Genomic DNA, 15,623 nt, shown 5'->3' on the forward strand with positions numbered 1-15,623 from the left:
ACAACGCCAGTCAACTGGCGGTCGTCGAATAGCGGCCGAATGCATGAGAACACGTCTGAGAATAGCTCGATACCCTTGGTGATGGCAACAGAGTGGTTGCAGGCGATATGTGAGGGCTCAAGTGTGACGAGGCCATCTCCGAGCTTTGGTTGGATGGCTAACCGCTGAGCGATATAGTGTGCCATCGCCTGATTGGCCATTAGCTTTGACTACCAACCACCAATACCCACATACACAACCTATCGCTGGCTCTAGATTCCTAGATGCCGGGATACACTGCAGTGTTTTCTCGCTTTAAGCTTCTCTGTGGTTGTCTTGTTTCTGCCATTGAAGGGTCCCAAGCGGGGCGGGGCGATCCTTGCTTTTCGCCATCACAGAGAGAGGTCTTGTCCGACTCAAACGTTCCTGGATCTGCGGGGTCAAACCAGCAACCATTGACCCAGCGATTGGTGGCGATAGCTCTTCAATCACTCAACTAACGGCATAGACGATGGAGTCTAGGCAGTGAGGGTCACTTTGAGGCCCAATTGTGTGTGTTGCCTGCATCATCCAGGCTGTCGGGCCCTGAACCATGTGGAATCTCCCATTCTTCCTCTCATCATGTGATGTGCCAAAGTTTTCGAATGGGCTGCTCGTCTTTGTGTGACATCAGGTAGCTCGGCATTGCTAGTGATGTTCGTGTCGATCTCCTCGAATAGAAAGACCTATCACGGCGCCTATTGTGTAAGGTCGCACTACTATCGCACGACTATAGCTTCATGCTACCCTGCACAAGTGACTTTGGTGATATGGTTGGTGATTGCTGACTGGAGACGTGACAATCATAATTGAGGGCCATGTTGAGTTTTGTTACAGATGCAAAACAGGCGCTATGCGGTGAGCACTTGTGCAGGGGAATCGGGGCGGTTCATGAATCCTGATGCTCTACGATCATAGATGTGTCCCTGGCTGATAATGAACAGACTGCGATGTTTCACAGCACCCACAGAAATATTATGTTTCAGAGTGCGACCTTTTTGGGCAACAGTGCGCTTTTGGCTTGATCAAAACTCCTAGGGTGGGACATCACCGTAGCATTGGACTTTTGTTTGTCACTCTTTTAGCGGTGATTGATATGGCATATCGTGACAGTGATAGTGACGGGGGAAGCCTCAGCGCAAAGGGGATGTGACGAAGCTGACAACGAGATCTGACAGAGTTGTTGAAAGATGAGCATGTGACACACAGACATAATGCTTTTGCCCATCCACAGAGTCAGTCGATGGAGGAATTCACGATGACCATGGGGGAAATTGAATGGTGAGACCAGCGTCATGAGCACAATATTCTCTTCAAAAACATGAGGAGCAAAAATGTGGATGATAAGGTAGACAAGAACATTAAATAAACCACCAAACAAGAACAAGATAGGTACTTAATTGAAGTCAACAATGACATCAGAGCGTAGAATATGTATAGCTTCCTGGTGTTTTAGTCCTACCCACCCTACAACGTAGGCGTTACAATACACGTGACATCGCGAAAATGACATCGCGTTGCGCGTTGCCCGCTCCTCATCAACGCGAAAGCCCCTCGATCGAATGCAGATACAGTGACTCCGGTGGCTGAAATACACGCCGTAATCCCATTCGAGCAATCTCGCATGGGTATAGAATTTCAATGATACTATTCTCCCCGATCACTCGACAGCAATTCGTGGATTCGTCCACGTACCCAGCATGTCCACCGCGACCACACAAGATGCGATTCTTCAGTCGTTGAACGAGGCGCAACGCCGAGCTGTTACCTCATCTGCATCGACGGTAGCAATTCTAGCTGGCCCCGGTAGTGGAAAGACTCATACTCTTACCTCTCGAGTAGTATGGCTGATCCAAAGAGTCGGCTATCGACCTGCCGACGTGATTGTCGCAACTTTTACCGTCAAAGCCGCCAGAGAAATGAAAGAGCGTATAGGAAAAGCTCTAGGCGAGGAATGCGAAAAGAAGATTGTGCTTGGAACGTTTCACTCGATTGCCCGAAGATATCTGTCTATATACGGAAATCGCATCGGACTAGACTCCAAGTTTGGAATCGCAGACGACGGAGATTCGAGGGCGATCATCCAGAGAATCTGCAAGAGGCTGGAGCTTGGTATCGAGCCGCTACATGCAAGGTCATGGATCAGCAAAGAGAAAGCGAAGGGACCAAATGCCGCCGCGGCTCCAGCGCAGAAAGGCAAAAAGGAGAACCCAGGGCTAAGGACATGCTATGAAGAGTATCAAGCTCAACTAAAAAGGTCAAATTTGCTGGACTATGATGATCTCCTGGTCAAGTGTGTCGAGCTGTTGAGAGATCACCCAGCTTGCGTTTCCAACGTCCAGACCGTCCTTATCGACGAGTACCAGGATACAAACGGCATTCAATATGAGCTGATGAAGTTGTTCGCCCAAGCACGCCAGCGAATCACAATTGTAGGCGATCCTGATCAAAGTATCTACGGTTGGCGCTCAGCCGAGATTCGAAACCTTTATCGACTGTTAAGAGATTATCCTGATACAGATGAAATCTCCCTGGAAGAAAACTATCGATCGTCACAATCCATCCTTGATGTATCTCTCAACGTTATTCAGCAAGACAAAAAGCGATACCAGAAAGTGTTACTGCCAGTCCACACTAAGGGAGCGCGACCGGTTCTCAGAACACTGAAGAGTTCGTCATCTGAAGGCGAATGGATCGTTTCTGAGATCAAACGGGTTATCATGATGTTTGGAAACATGCTCAATTTTGAAGATGTCGCAATTCTTTTAAGATCCGCTGCGCTTTCTCGACACATCGAATCAGCTCTAGGGAAAGCCGGTGTCGCATACCGAATGATCGGAGGCCATAAATTCTACGAAAGAAAGGAAATCAAAGTCCTGATAGATTACCTTCGTGTAGTGAGCCAGCCTGACAACAACGATGCGCTAGCCAGGATCATCAATGTGCCAAGAAGAGGTATAGGAGAAGCAACAATCAAATCTCTTCTTGAAGAGGCGGAGCAGACTAACATAAGCCTCTGGACTTTGATTCTCAAGCACTGTAAAGGCAATCGTAGGGCAAACACAAACATCAGACCAAAGATGGAGCAAAAGCTCAATACAGAACTCATACGTACCATCTCGAGCTTACGCAAAGAAGCCGATCAAATTAATCAGAGCAGCCCCGTCACTCTGGTTAACTTGATAGAGCAACTGATTGGCCATCTTGATTTCAAGAAGTATTTGGAGGAAGAATACACAGAAGAACACGAACAGCGATGGGCCAACGTTCAGGAGTTCGTTAATCTGGTCAGCGATTTTATGAGAGATTTTGGCGGACCTGAGGAAGAAGCACTCCCTGAAATCGAGAATATGGACCAAGTAAGAGAGGATGATATGCTAGGCCGATTCCTGGCCAACATATCATTGGCATCGGATGCACAGAACAAAGGCGACACAAAAGACCAGAAGTCGCTGATCACTATATCGACCATTCACGCAGCAAAAGGGCTGGAGTGGCCTGTTGTTTTCGTGCCCTCTGTCTACACCGGATCAATACCCCATTCAAGGTCGGAAGACACAGATGAAGAACGACGTCTCCTCTATGTGGCAATGACACGAGCTCAAGCGCTACTGTACCTAAGCTGCCCACTATACGGTTCTCAAGGAATGAGCAGCAAGGTTGAACTCTCACCATTTGTCTCCCCCTTTGCATCCAAGGTCTTCGCCAAGAAGGGGCCATCATTCGATCGAGCAGTTGTAGAGGGCGTTGCTAAAATCCTGGGGCGCGAGGCCCCCGGCGAGAAGGCAATAATCGAAAAACTCCCTCCTATGTTCTCAGTTGAAGATGACGGGTTTCCGGCTGATCCTGTCGACCCAAAGAACGTCGATAGATACGACGAAGAGACTGGCCGACATTACTCGCGGGCACCCAAGCGCCAACGTACGGCGCACCCGGTCACCTCATACGATGAAACAAATGAGCTTCCCTGGCAGAGAGAATATGCTACGACAATGGAACAATCGTCCGATTTCACTGTTTCTGCTTTACCAGGGTTCACAACTGCGGGAGCTCACAGAGTTGCCCTAGATGCTGCAGCCGCAGCCGCAGCACAGCCAGCAAACTCAAAACCAGGGCCAAAGAAGGGATCGACGAAAAGAGGCGTTGGACAGAAGAGCATGCTTGGCTGGCTTAACCATGGAAGAGATGCTCCTCGACCTCCGCCTGAACCTCAGCCTGTACCGCAGCAGCAGCAGTCCAGGTCCCTTGCACAGGTGCGATACCAGTCTGCTTTTTCACGGCAGAATAGTATGCCGGGGAGACTGCCAACAGGGTTGGAGCCACAAAAGCCATTGATAGATCCGGAACTGGCAAAACACAAACTTCCTTCTGCACGACCTCTGTCAAAACCAAATGTTCCAAAGGTAGACGCGGGCCCTCGAAAGCCTTACTCCTGTTTCTCCAGTTCACCACCGCGGCCGCCGTCAAGAAAAGAGCCTGAAGAAGAGAACAAAGGGGACGAGGAAGAAGCATTGCCTAACAAGCCTGCTTCAAGTCTTCATGCGACAACATTCATGTCTGTAAAACCCAATGGAGGTGTGAGACGCCCAGTTGGCCTGGGGCCGGCGCCTTCAATGGACCGATTGCGTAAACCATTCAAACCGCTGACGATTAATCGACCGAATCGACCGAAGCGACCAGGTGGCTGATGTGATGAGATCATTTGTGATGGTTCAAAGTAATGCCGGTCATGTTTGAGCAGCGAGGCGTTGTGGGGGATCGTTAGGCCTTATGGTTAAGCATAACGGAATTTGGAATTTGGTTTATATCACTTGAGAATATTTATATAGACTGTTTGTCGACTCTGGTAGAATCGAAAAGCAACAAGAACAATTCGATAAAACAATTCAATCACATACGTGACCGTCAGTTATACAAACCCAAAACAAATACTTCAATCAAACCACCACAAAATATCATGTCGCCCACCATCACCATCCGCCTCTCCACCTCTGCCAGCCAAGCTGCTCGCAGGTACATCTCAAGCTCAACAACCATGAAAAGCGCCGTCGCCCCCACTGTCCGAAAGTCTACCAGTTTGGTCGAGAAATGGAGGAATGCCTCTCCTCAGAATCGTCGATATGTCTTGGCAGGCCTCGCAGTCGTTGCCTCTGTTGATGTTTACATGCACTACACATACTGGCCTACTATTCGAGCATGGTTTGGTGGCGAGAAGATTGTTAGGAACTGAGAGGGACCACTTGATCTATGCATGGCTCAATTCTGTTGAGCATTACGCCGCATAAGAATCGATGATAATAAGACTCTGTGGACGAGAAACGCGGAAGCCTCATCTCATTTCAGTTGACCTCGATACTGTATAAAATATCACAATAACAAGATCATCGTCAGGGTTAAGAAAGCCTCTAACACTAAGCCGATGTGCCAAAATAAACTAGTCTAAAGGACTGCTAAGATATCACTAATTTGCCCAAGTCTATCCTAAACTTACCTAAATCTTTCTGCTATATAGGACCGAGGCCGTGGTTTTTCTTCCATCCTCCCTTGATAAGCGTGTAGATAGCAACATAGTACTTACTATCGACTGGTAATCCCGTCATTGGGTCAGTTATGTATTGTAATGGGAGGGTGATAATATCATTTGGACTATTTGCATCTCATGAACATCTTCCGAGATGAGATTAGTATCAGTTAAGCTGATGAATATACACTCGACTAGAGATCTATGTGATTCAAATGCATACAGTCTATAGTGCCTCTAATATTTATCTATATAGTACTCTGGTTAAAAAGGAATCTTTACACCAGAAGATCGGAGCTTCTGGAAGACACCCTGAGGATCGTACTTCTTGCTGGCAGCACGAAGCTTGGCAAGAGCCTCATCTCCAATAGTCGCTAGGGGATCTTGTGTAAGATGAGCGTAGTTGACAAACTTCCAAGCCCACCAAGCATCCATCTCCTTTGCCTTGATCTCGATATCGTCCATGTAAGCCTTGAGGAGAGGGAAAGCAGCCTCCTCGCTTGCCTCACCCTTAGCAGCCCAGGTGAGGAGGAACATGATACCATCCCCGTCCTCTGTATACTTGTCTAGACCCATGACGTTGCCGCCATTCTTGACACCCTTCTCGGCGATGGACTTGGTGATGGGTTGGAACATGCAGAGTGTGTTGAGCTCTGACTCGGCACTAGGCATGAGAGCCTCAAGGGCCTGGTTGAGCTCGTCATACTTCTCAACGACATAGTTCAGGAGTTCAGCATTGGGCTTGAAGGAGCTTGTGAACCAGACGTTGCGGAAGTGGGGAGGTTGGCCTGAACCGAGATCCTTGGTGACCTTGCTAAGCTTTTCAGTGACGGTGGTGTCACCTTGAATATCAGGGATGGCATAGAAGCTGTCGAAAGCAGGGGGCTTGACCTCACCCTTGGTGTTCTCTATAGCTGCGTTGAGAATAGTGCCACCAGCTAAGGCGGGAAGATAAGCCCAGTAAACGATGCTGCTGGAGTTTTCGTCCTTGGGGACATTGGCGGTGAAATCAATAAGGGCATCGATAACTGCAGGGCCTGACTCAGGCATGTAGAGAAGGTTGCCACCCCAGATTGAAGGGTTGCTACGGTCGACAAACTCAATGGGATACATGTCGATTCTTGTGATCAGACCCAGGTTTCCAGAGCCACCCTTCATGGCCTAGTTGGTATTAGCATGGCTGATTCGAATGGTGTGATATAAAGACACTCACCTGCCAGAGATCAGCATTGGATTCGGCGTTAGCCTCAACGATGTCACCGTTGGCGAGGACGAGCTGCCAACCCGCCACTGTATCGCATGCCATTCCCTATATATGTTAGTATGTCGAGTGCCTTTTTAGTGTTTCTGTCACTTACATGAGATGCAGAATAAAAGGAGTTTCCTCCACCTGTCACGAAACCACCAACACCAACAGTTCCGGCACGACCACTATAGAGTGTAAGTAATGGAAGAAGACTTAGGGTATATAGGCATACCCAGCGACAGCAAGACCATATGGGATAAGAGTGTCGTAGACATCTTGCCAATGACCACCAGGTCCTACGCTCACGACATTCTTCTCTTCGTCGTACGATGTTCCATTCATAAAACCTACAGCTCTTAGCATGAATAACGATGATGGGATGAGATTCACCGCCTATAACTTACCAAAGTCGATTGTAATGCCCTCCTCGACAGAGTTGGACAACTTAAAGTTGCCATGGCCGCCGCCGCGAATACCGAACTTGCATTGATTCTTGGTGATGACCTCCATGACCTTTGAGACATCATCTGGCTATGGATGGTGTCAGGACTAAACGTTGGAAAGACTTATCAAACCGGATTACGTGCCGTCTTGGGTAGTACCATGCAGTCAGGATGCAAGGCAGCACTGACGGACCAGTAGGAGTCGATTCGCTCATTGTAAAGTGACTGGTTCTTTGTGACGACAAGATCGGAGAGGCCAGCCTCCTTCAGCAGAGCAGAGCACTTTGATGTGACATTAGCCATTATGCAGGTTACAGAAGAGATAAGAATAATTGTTCATTGTGACGGGATAAGAGAACATGATGCAGGTTAAATGTGTATCAGGAATTGTCGATCGACGAGGGGTCGACTCGAGACATGACTTACACACTGCTGAGGGCTAGAAGGGAGCAATGTGGTGCCATAAGCGGCACCAGTAGCCAACACACCAAGCTTCATGGTTGTAACTGTAACGTATATCTCAAACAAAGAATGACAAGACGAGAAAGGATACCCTCGATAATAGAACCAAGATGATATGCTCTATCAAAACAAGAAGAAAGGCAACGATCTACAGGTCACGGACGAGGAAGATCGTCTTGTTATTAAACCAACTACGGAGTACTCGCCCCTCGGATGAACTAGTTGATCTCCTGTCTTCGGCAATAGGAGACGGAGCGATGTTCGGGCGAGAGAGGGGCCGGAGAGAGGCCTGGAGTAGACATTATTCCTAATGCTGTCTTGTGATGTTCGTTGTGGTTTAGTGGCAGCTTGGGAGCAGAGTCAGCACAGCTATTGCTGGGATAGGTTCCACCGATATGCCAGGAGATATATTGTATATGAGCACGTCAACTCGGAGACAGGGCCGGAATGAGGAAGCACATACTACACACTGTTACTAAGTAGCCACTGGTGAGGTCTGTGAGGCTCAAGATTGAGCTGCAGCTTGTCACAATTGGACTCGGATACACGTGGAACATCCTTGACAATGAGAACCATTGTCTTGGATCATACCTTGTCACTTTTTTGCATTGCATCAGAGCTCTTGAACATCAATATCAAAGTCCTGAAAGCCTCGCCTACCTCGGTCCAAAGCCGACCTCTCTGAAGCGGTTGGCTGTGAATCCCGGTCTTTTCGACGAGACTAGTATGGGGGGGCCTTGTTTGAACGAGGATATGATTGAGGAGATTTACGGCTCATGAATCCTCCTATTTCCCCACAGTAGTCGGGACCAGGGATTGGAATTGGTGAAGAAGCAGGGCTCAGAACAGGGTTGTCCAGTTCTTAACCTTATTCGCAAGTACCGTTGCATAAGGATAGATCCTCACCTCGAACCATTATTGAAACCTATACTACTCCGTACCATTCGCGATTTCTTCTTTCTCTATAGTTTATGCGCTGCAGTTTATTCTCCGTTCAGGTGTGATCCGCGCAACCGAAGAAACCCATTTTACCTACGGTAGTCGGCCAACTCAGCCCAGCCCACTTAGTGTTTATTCACCTGTCTCTATCAGATGCTGATCGTCATCAAGAACTCCACGTGTATTGGTGACTTTCCGTATTATGTCCGCATATGATATGACAGGTCGCAGGGGCTCTTCCATTCCGCAGGTCTGTTCGCAGTGACGGAACATGTCTCATTGGCTCTGTTGGAGATAGACGAGGCTGCCATATAAGATTGCTGCGAACTGAAATCAAAGATCGGTGAGGAAGATCGGTAATAAGGCAAAGTGTAACGAGTTACATTCCTGTAACAGTTCTTTGTCCCTTGTAGACAGCAGGCCCTGGTATCGATGGGCAGGATCAGTCATCCTTTGTTCGGCTGTTAATGTTGAGTTCCCATACACATAGACCTGATCCTCATGATCCTTCGAAATCGGCCATTTACAGAAGAACATACGATTCAATCTCGCTCAGTGTATATACAGCTATATGATATAAGAATGGCAGCTTAATAGATAACAATATTCACTGTTGACTCCTCGGTTGTGTCAAACTTTTCATCTTCCGGACTCATGATGGCTGATCATGAATTATCCTTGTCTCAGTGCCTGTAAGACTAGTAGCCATGCATGAGATGACCCCGATCTGATCACAATCAAAGCATCACGACCAAAGACATCTTGATGCCCATCTCCATCAGCAGGGTAACAAAACAACTCTGCAACAATCCAAAGCATCGCCACAGCAAGCCCTCAAACACATAAACGGCATTGCCGTCTTAGAAAAACACCACTATAAACACATTCCATTGCTGTATCGAATATCCGGCTCAGGAGTTACATTGACTCTACACGACCTCTTGGCGAAATGCAAAGGTCCTACGGCCGGCTCTCGTTACCACTTCAGGGCCTGTCTAACAAAGGGCCTGGGATATCGCGATGATATCGAACACACTGACCGTCTGGAAATCATACCACCTGCGCTTGTCGGCCGGATCGACATGCCCTGTACCGCGTCTGGGTTGCGGTGCCTGGCTCACGGATCTCTTGGCTTCAGGCGAGTTCTTCGGCAACTCTCATCTTCTGGGCCAAAACACCCGGCCACGGTCACAGTGAGTGAATTTATTGGTTCTGTTAAGTTCTTTCTGTGAATTTTCAACTGAATATTCTCTGATGTATGACCTGTATGTCCCCTGTGATGAATCGTCAAAGCAGCATCGGTTAGTAGAACCTCTTGAGCCTATCACGTATGCCTCTGAGACTCTCTCCTTGGGAGGCGAGTACCACGGTGATATACAGTTACCCCTACCGTCTGAAGTTGTAGCATCCTTTGAGGGGAAACGAGTGACAGCTACGTGTTGATCCTTAAGTGGCACATCGGCTAGTCTCCATCTCTTGCTTCAGATCGTTCCGAATTCCGTCAGCCATCCTTTATTACCCAAGGCCTTCCCCAGACTGAGTCTTCAGTTTCTCCCAACAAACCTCCATGTCAAAATGCCTCTGATAGATGGAGTAATGGTGCTTCTGCCACCGCCCGAGGGCTATGTGGTCAACTTCGACAACCCACAGAGACAAGGAGTGACAGAAGCGTACTTTGTGGCGGGGTTCGGCATGGCTGTGAGCTTTCTTTTCTTCTGCCAGAGGATGTATGTCAAGCTATTTCTTGCAGGTGGCTTGCAGTTTGACGATGGTAAGTTTTGACATGTCGTTTTCTATCTGTTTGCTGTTGGTTGTTGGTTCGACCCTGCAAACTCAATCGTGGCGAGTCTGCATGGGATGACAGATCGAAGTTATGAATTGTGCTGATATTAAATACTAGTCTTACTCATATTTTCATATGTAAGTATCTTCGCAGCCACGAGTCATGGCTTTATAGGTTCCACGAATAAGGCGTCTATATCGACAAAAACTGACGGCAAAATTAGATATTGGCCTTGGTCACTATCAGCCTTTGCCTACATATGTTTGCTTCTGGCGCTGGAGGAGTGCATGCCTGGGAAGCCTCTATTGAGACCTTTAACATTTACCTAATGGTAAGTCTCTTACGAAAGGAGAATTGTTCTCACAAGATATTAACAACAGTAGGATGTCTATCTTGCCGCATTCATATATGTCCTCTGTGGTTCCCTGGCCAAACTCGCTCTCCTCATGTTCTACTTCCGACTGTCTCCTCAGCGTTGGTTCAAAATCTCAGTTTGGTCAACCGCTGTATTTATCAGCGGATACACCATCGGGATATTCTTCGCTGTTATGTTTGCCTGCCATCCTATTGCCATGAACTGGGATGTTACAATCACAGAAGGCAAATGTATTAACAGACCTGGTCTGTATATCGCGACCGCCATAACCAACATCATCAGCGACGTTGTCCTATTTATACTGCCGTTGCCGATGGTTCTGCAACTCCAGATGCCCTTCAAGCAAAAGGTGGGTTTGATGGGCATCTTTACAATCGGATCTTTGACAGTAGTCACATCAATTGTGCGCGTCTCGCTTCTTCCTGGAATGCTTAAATCTATGGACCTGACTTGGGTTATCGCTTTCCCTTCGATTTGGATGTATGGATCTCTCTGACCGTCTAGCAGAGCGCTATAACTAACATGCCTCCAGTATCGTTGAAGCGAACCTGATCATTACCTGTGCGACGATGCCAACGCTCCGCAAGTTCTTCAAACATGTTGCCCCCAAGCTTATCGGCGAGTCACGATATGGCAGCAAAACAGGGAAATCGTCAAAATACGGCAAGCCAGATACAGGATCCAAGCCTCCGAGTCGACCATTTGGCCCCTCTTCCCAGGGACGCCGTGACCGAACACAATATTCACAATTCGATGGCGATGAGAACCCTATACCCGATAACTTTGCTCTAGGCCCCATAAATGGACGCGTGGGACACAATACCAGCGTTGGCCAGAGTGAAGAGGTGACGGGTTGGATCGATAGTGATTCTGAAAAGGGGATCGTTGGGGGGACGATCAAACCAGCAATTGTCCAGACAAAGACAGTGACGGTGGAGTATGAACGATCACTATGATACCAATCGGTGATGAGAAAGGCGTGGGAGTTGATCAGATCTTGGGGATTGCATTAACAATAATCGTATGGATAGGAACTTTTGTTTTAGATACCACTTTAGTAATGATCTATTTTGTTTTGATACTCTGCCCGGCTGAAATCCACCATGTGATAATATTTACGATTAATAAACACATGGAAACCGTTGTATGTCAATCCCGTCTGTCAAGTTGGGTTGATAGATAACGTAGAATTAGTTCCCGCTGGTGGTGTGACGACTATCCGTGACTTAGCGATAGCTGGTTTAGGTGTTGGATGCGACTGTAGAGTACTAAGCTGTCAACTGCCGCACATTGATAAAAACTAGTGGAAGCTCTCATATGTAGTCTTAACCATAACGTTCCAAACAGAGCTTGAACAACACAGCTCAGCCATCTCCTCTCCTTTCGCCATGACTTCAAACTGATACGGAACATATGCTCCGTCGAAGCTCAAATCCAGCACCTTTCTCTCAACCTGACTCAATGTTAAGCCAAGGATAAAGAGTCTGAAGATCTGACAGCCTGGCTGAGTTGGTTCGGCCTCTCTCTCTATAACTCAACCAGAGATTGCAACTCCGAGTTGCCTCACTGCAACCTCAAAATTGAGCCCTAAAGAAAGCGGCAGATTGTATCTGCACCCCTGAACAAACCAAGCCTGGTAACCCACTGCAGAATCACCTTCCGCTTTAGAAGACGCCATCTCTTGGGGATCAGCATCCGTGCGGTTCGGTCCTAGTCAGAAGAGAGTCCGTTTTCTGCCTTGTTTTTTTTTTCTCTCTGAACCCATCTTCGAAGAGCAAGAAGACTCAAGATTTAAGAAGACGTAACTAAGCTTAGCAAAGAGTTCTCTAAACTTGGAGTAAATTATCTAAATATTTTTATCACCTAGGGTCAAGGGTTCCAGTTTTGTTTGCTCCCTGGCCATTTTATGCTGAATATTCAGTGAGTGCTTTTCCGGACAATTTGGTTACGTACAACTTAAAGCCAGGTACAAGGGAAGATCTCAATGTTACTCTGCGGAACGCGTCGATCTTGGCGAAGGATTGTGACCCCCTGACCCTTGTTACGGTGGTTCACGAATGGCTCCGACGGATATACTAGGCTCGGAGAACAAAGGCAGAAGTATAGGGTATGTTGATCTTCATGGAGTTTGTAAATGGCATCAAGAATCGTCGGTTCAACCCCTTCCAGAGTCTTTACATTATCAAGGGGGGGAGGGAGGACAGAACAGCTTCACACGAGCTGGTAATACTGTATCCTCATTTTTGGTTGATCTTTGTTTCTTCAAATTGGTTGCAATTCGCTTCGGGTTATGAAGCATATGCTAGCTCTTCGTATCAATACATCGCGATTATTACAACTTCGCAGACAGAGCCCATCTCTCCTTAATAAGATCAGCAGCCTTCTCACCAATTCCATACGCAGGCATCTGTGTATGGCCATTGTTCACGGTAGGCATTATCGAGCAATCTGCAACTCTCAACCCCTTGACCCCATAGACCTGTAGCTTCTCATCCACCACAGCCATAGGGTTATCCTTCTTGCCAGCGGCACACGATCCACTGGCATGGTAACAAGTTGTAGCGTTATCCTTGACGTATTCCTTCCAGTCCTCGCGCGTCTTGTACTTGTGGTGCACAAGATCTGAGGGCCATGAACCCTTGACGATGTCCTTGGTGCCCGAACCTTCGGTGATGATCTCGTTGCCAAAAGCGCATGCTTCAGCGAGGACTTCAAGGTCCAGAGGGTCAGAGAGGTAGTTGCAGTCGACAACAGGGACAGATGTTGGTGAGGCGTCGCGAAGAGTAACGGTTCCGCGGGACTTGGGAGCGAAGAGCTCGGCGATCATACTGAAAGCGTGTTTGTTGTCGATGGGGAATTGGTCGTACTGCTTCGGGCCGCCATAGCACTCAGTGGTAAAGAACTCAATCTGAGGCTGTTTGGGAGTAAGACCCATAGGATCGCGGCCTTCTTTTCGAGGAGCTGCATTCCAGATCTTAGAGTCGGCGAGACGCTCATCCATGCGAGCGTAGGCAAAGATTCCGAATGGGAACACTGTCAGAGGGCCCTTCTTCTCCTCCTTCCATTGGGTATAGGCCTTTTCTAACGCGTTACCGTGGTACACTAGAGAATCAGTGGTGAGCCCCTCCTTGTCAGTCTCGTAGAACATAAAGACGATCAAGTGATCCTGGAGGTTCTTTCCAACGCCGGGAAGATCGACAAGAGTGGTGATACCGTGCTGCTCTAGCTCAACCTTTGCACCGATGCCTGATCGGTTGAGGACGTTGGGTGAGCAGTAAGCACCGGAAGATATAATAACCTCCTTAGAGGCCTTGAGCTCAACGACTGATCCATCGGCCTTGACTGCTCGAACACCAGTGGCCTTCAACTCTCCTTGTCTGTCCTTCTCAATGATGACCTTGTCAACATGTGTCTCGACCATGAGGTGTAGGTTATCTCTAGGTTTCTGCTTGGTGATGAAGTCTGCGCTAGTGGTACGAAGGCCTTGGTGGACTGTTCTAACAGAGTGGCCGCAGCCATGGGGGTTCACACCTGAGGAAAACATATCGTGGTCGAGAGGAAGACCCTTTGATACCATGGATTCTCCGATCAAGTTGGAGATAGGAGCCAAGTCATGGGGCTCGGTGTGGACATGGCCTTCATAACCATGGGCGCCTTTCGTCTCCTTGAACCAATCTTTTGTGTGAAAGTTCTCAGCCTGTAAGTATCAGAAGTCAGTAATTGCTCTGAAGAGTTGTATCGTGGGAATGTTGAGATAGCTCCCATTGTGCTGAGGATATAGTTTAGGCACATACCTTGAGCATGTACTTGAACATGTCATCACCACTCCAACCGGATAGGTTCCAGTCATCATAATCTTGTTTCTACGCAGGTTAGATCTAGTATCGATTGAGAACCATCAATGGAGCTCACCATTCCCTTGACCATAAGAGTGCCATTGCAACCTGAAGAGCCGCCAAGGAACTTGCCCCGGCTAAGCTTCACAGAGCGATTGTTGACACCAGGGCCAGGTATAGAGACGATATTCCAGTCAGTCTCCTTGTCGAAGTTGTTGGACCAACTAAAACAATGAGTTAGTCAATGCTTTTATGAACAGCTGCAGGAGCAGGGGTACTTACCCTCCAACCATGTGAACGTTCTCAAGATGCTCATTATGGGGACCAGCCTCTAGAACGAGAACCTTTACATTGGGATCCTCAGCGAGGCGTGCTGCCACAACGCAGCCTGAAGTGCCACCACTATAAATCAGGTTAGTTAACCAATAATGGTTTTAGGCTTGAACCTTGTGAGTGCGGAACCTTACCCGCAGATGATGAAGTCATAAGTAGAGTCTGGAGCAGCAGCAGCCATGTTTGCTTGTTTGTTTTATAGGAGAGACAATCTGTCAAAGATATATGAGAAAAGTATCAAGGAAGAAGCCAACTTGATGCCAGTAGCGCCTCTGTTACTTATATACATGGTATTACCCGAGGTCCACTAATATCGAGCCAGTCAGGACCGGAAATTCGGAAACCTTGTCACTCAAAACAACAGGAGGATTCCGGTTATGTAGCAGCTAAGCAGTAGGTCCATCATGCCATTCCTAATAAAGACAGTTGAGAGGTTCAAATGTTGCTGGTCTGGTGTGTTGTGCTCTTAGATCCTGGCCTTTGACAAGGACCCTGAATAGTCTCAGTTGAACCGACAGCATGAATATGGCCGCACCTTATGCACCAAATTATGGGTTCATGCTCAGGGACATAGCTCAAACAGACAGAGGGAATTTCTCTCAGAGGCAGAGAGGGTATTTACCCCGCTGTCTGATATGTCGACGCAAGCTAGAATCCTCAAGTCTT

General features: G+C 47.8%; 5 protein-coding genes across 5 annotated transcripts; 3 read left to right on the plus strand and 2 right to left on the minus strand.

Annotated features, from left to right (window-relative positions):
* Positions 1-1,718: 1,718 nt before the first annotated feature.
* J7337_008418 (uncharacterized protein) lies at positions 1,719-4,706 on the plus strand (the record flags this gene model as incomplete). The annotated part of the gene is made up of 1 exon (XM_044826037.1): positions 1,719-4,706. One exon carries the CDS (start codon positions 1,719-1,721, stop codon positions 4,704-4,706), a length of 2,988 nt encoding a protein of 995 aa, XP_044678954.1.
* A 269-nt stretch (positions 4,707-4,975) lies between these two features.
* On the plus strand, positions 4,976-5,248 carry J7337_008419 (uncharacterized protein; the record flags this gene model as incomplete). The annotated part of the gene is made up of 2 exons (XM_044826038.1): positions 4,976-5,031; positions 5,062-5,248. 2 exons carry the CDS (start codon positions 4,976-4,978, stop codon positions 5,246-5,248), a joined length of 243 nt encoding a protein of 80 aa, XP_044678955.1.
* A 555-nt stretch (positions 5,249-5,803) lies between these two features.
* Positions 5,804-7,726, minus strand: J7337_008420 (uncharacterized protein; the record flags this gene model as incomplete). The annotated part of the gene is made up of 7 exons (XM_044826039.1): positions 5,804-6,700; positions 6,753-6,848; positions 6,898-6,970; positions 7,018-7,132; positions 7,190-7,316; positions 7,361-7,510; positions 7,655-7,726. The coding sequence occupies 7 exons, from the start codon at positions 7,724-7,726 to the stop codon at positions 5,804-5,806; spliced, it is 1,530 nt and encodes a 509-aa protein (XP_044678956.1).
* Positions 7,727-10,671: 2,945 nt separating this feature from the next.
* Positions 10,672-11,744, plus strand: J7337_008421 (uncharacterized protein; the record flags this gene model as incomplete). The annotated part of the gene is made up of 3 exons (XM_044826040.1): positions 10,672-10,743; positions 10,796-11,268; positions 11,321-11,744. The coding sequence occupies 3 exons, from the start codon at positions 10,672-10,674 to the stop codon at positions 11,742-11,744; spliced, it is 969 nt and encodes a 322-aa protein (XP_044678957.1).
* Positions 11,745-13,120: 1,376 nt separating this feature from the next.
* Positions 13,121-15,138, minus strand: J7337_008422 (uncharacterized protein; the record flags this gene model as incomplete). Its single annotated transcript, XM_044826041.1, has 5 exons — positions 13,121-14,485; positions 14,583-14,651; positions 14,701-14,848; positions 14,907-15,026; positions 15,092-15,138. The coding sequence occupies 5 exons, from the start codon at positions 15,136-15,138 to the stop codon at positions 13,121-13,123; spliced, it is 1,749 nt and encodes a 582-aa protein (XP_044678958.1).
* Positions 15,139-15,623: the final 485 nt, after the last annotated feature.

Source organism: Fusarium musae, chromosome 6 (genome assembly GCF_019915245.1).
Source record: "Fusarium musae strain F31 chromosome 6, whole genome shotgun sequence".
In the NCBI taxonomy this organism is placed as follows: Eukaryota; Fungi; Ascomycota; class Sordariomycetes; order Hypocreales; family Nectriaceae; genus Fusarium; species Fusarium musae.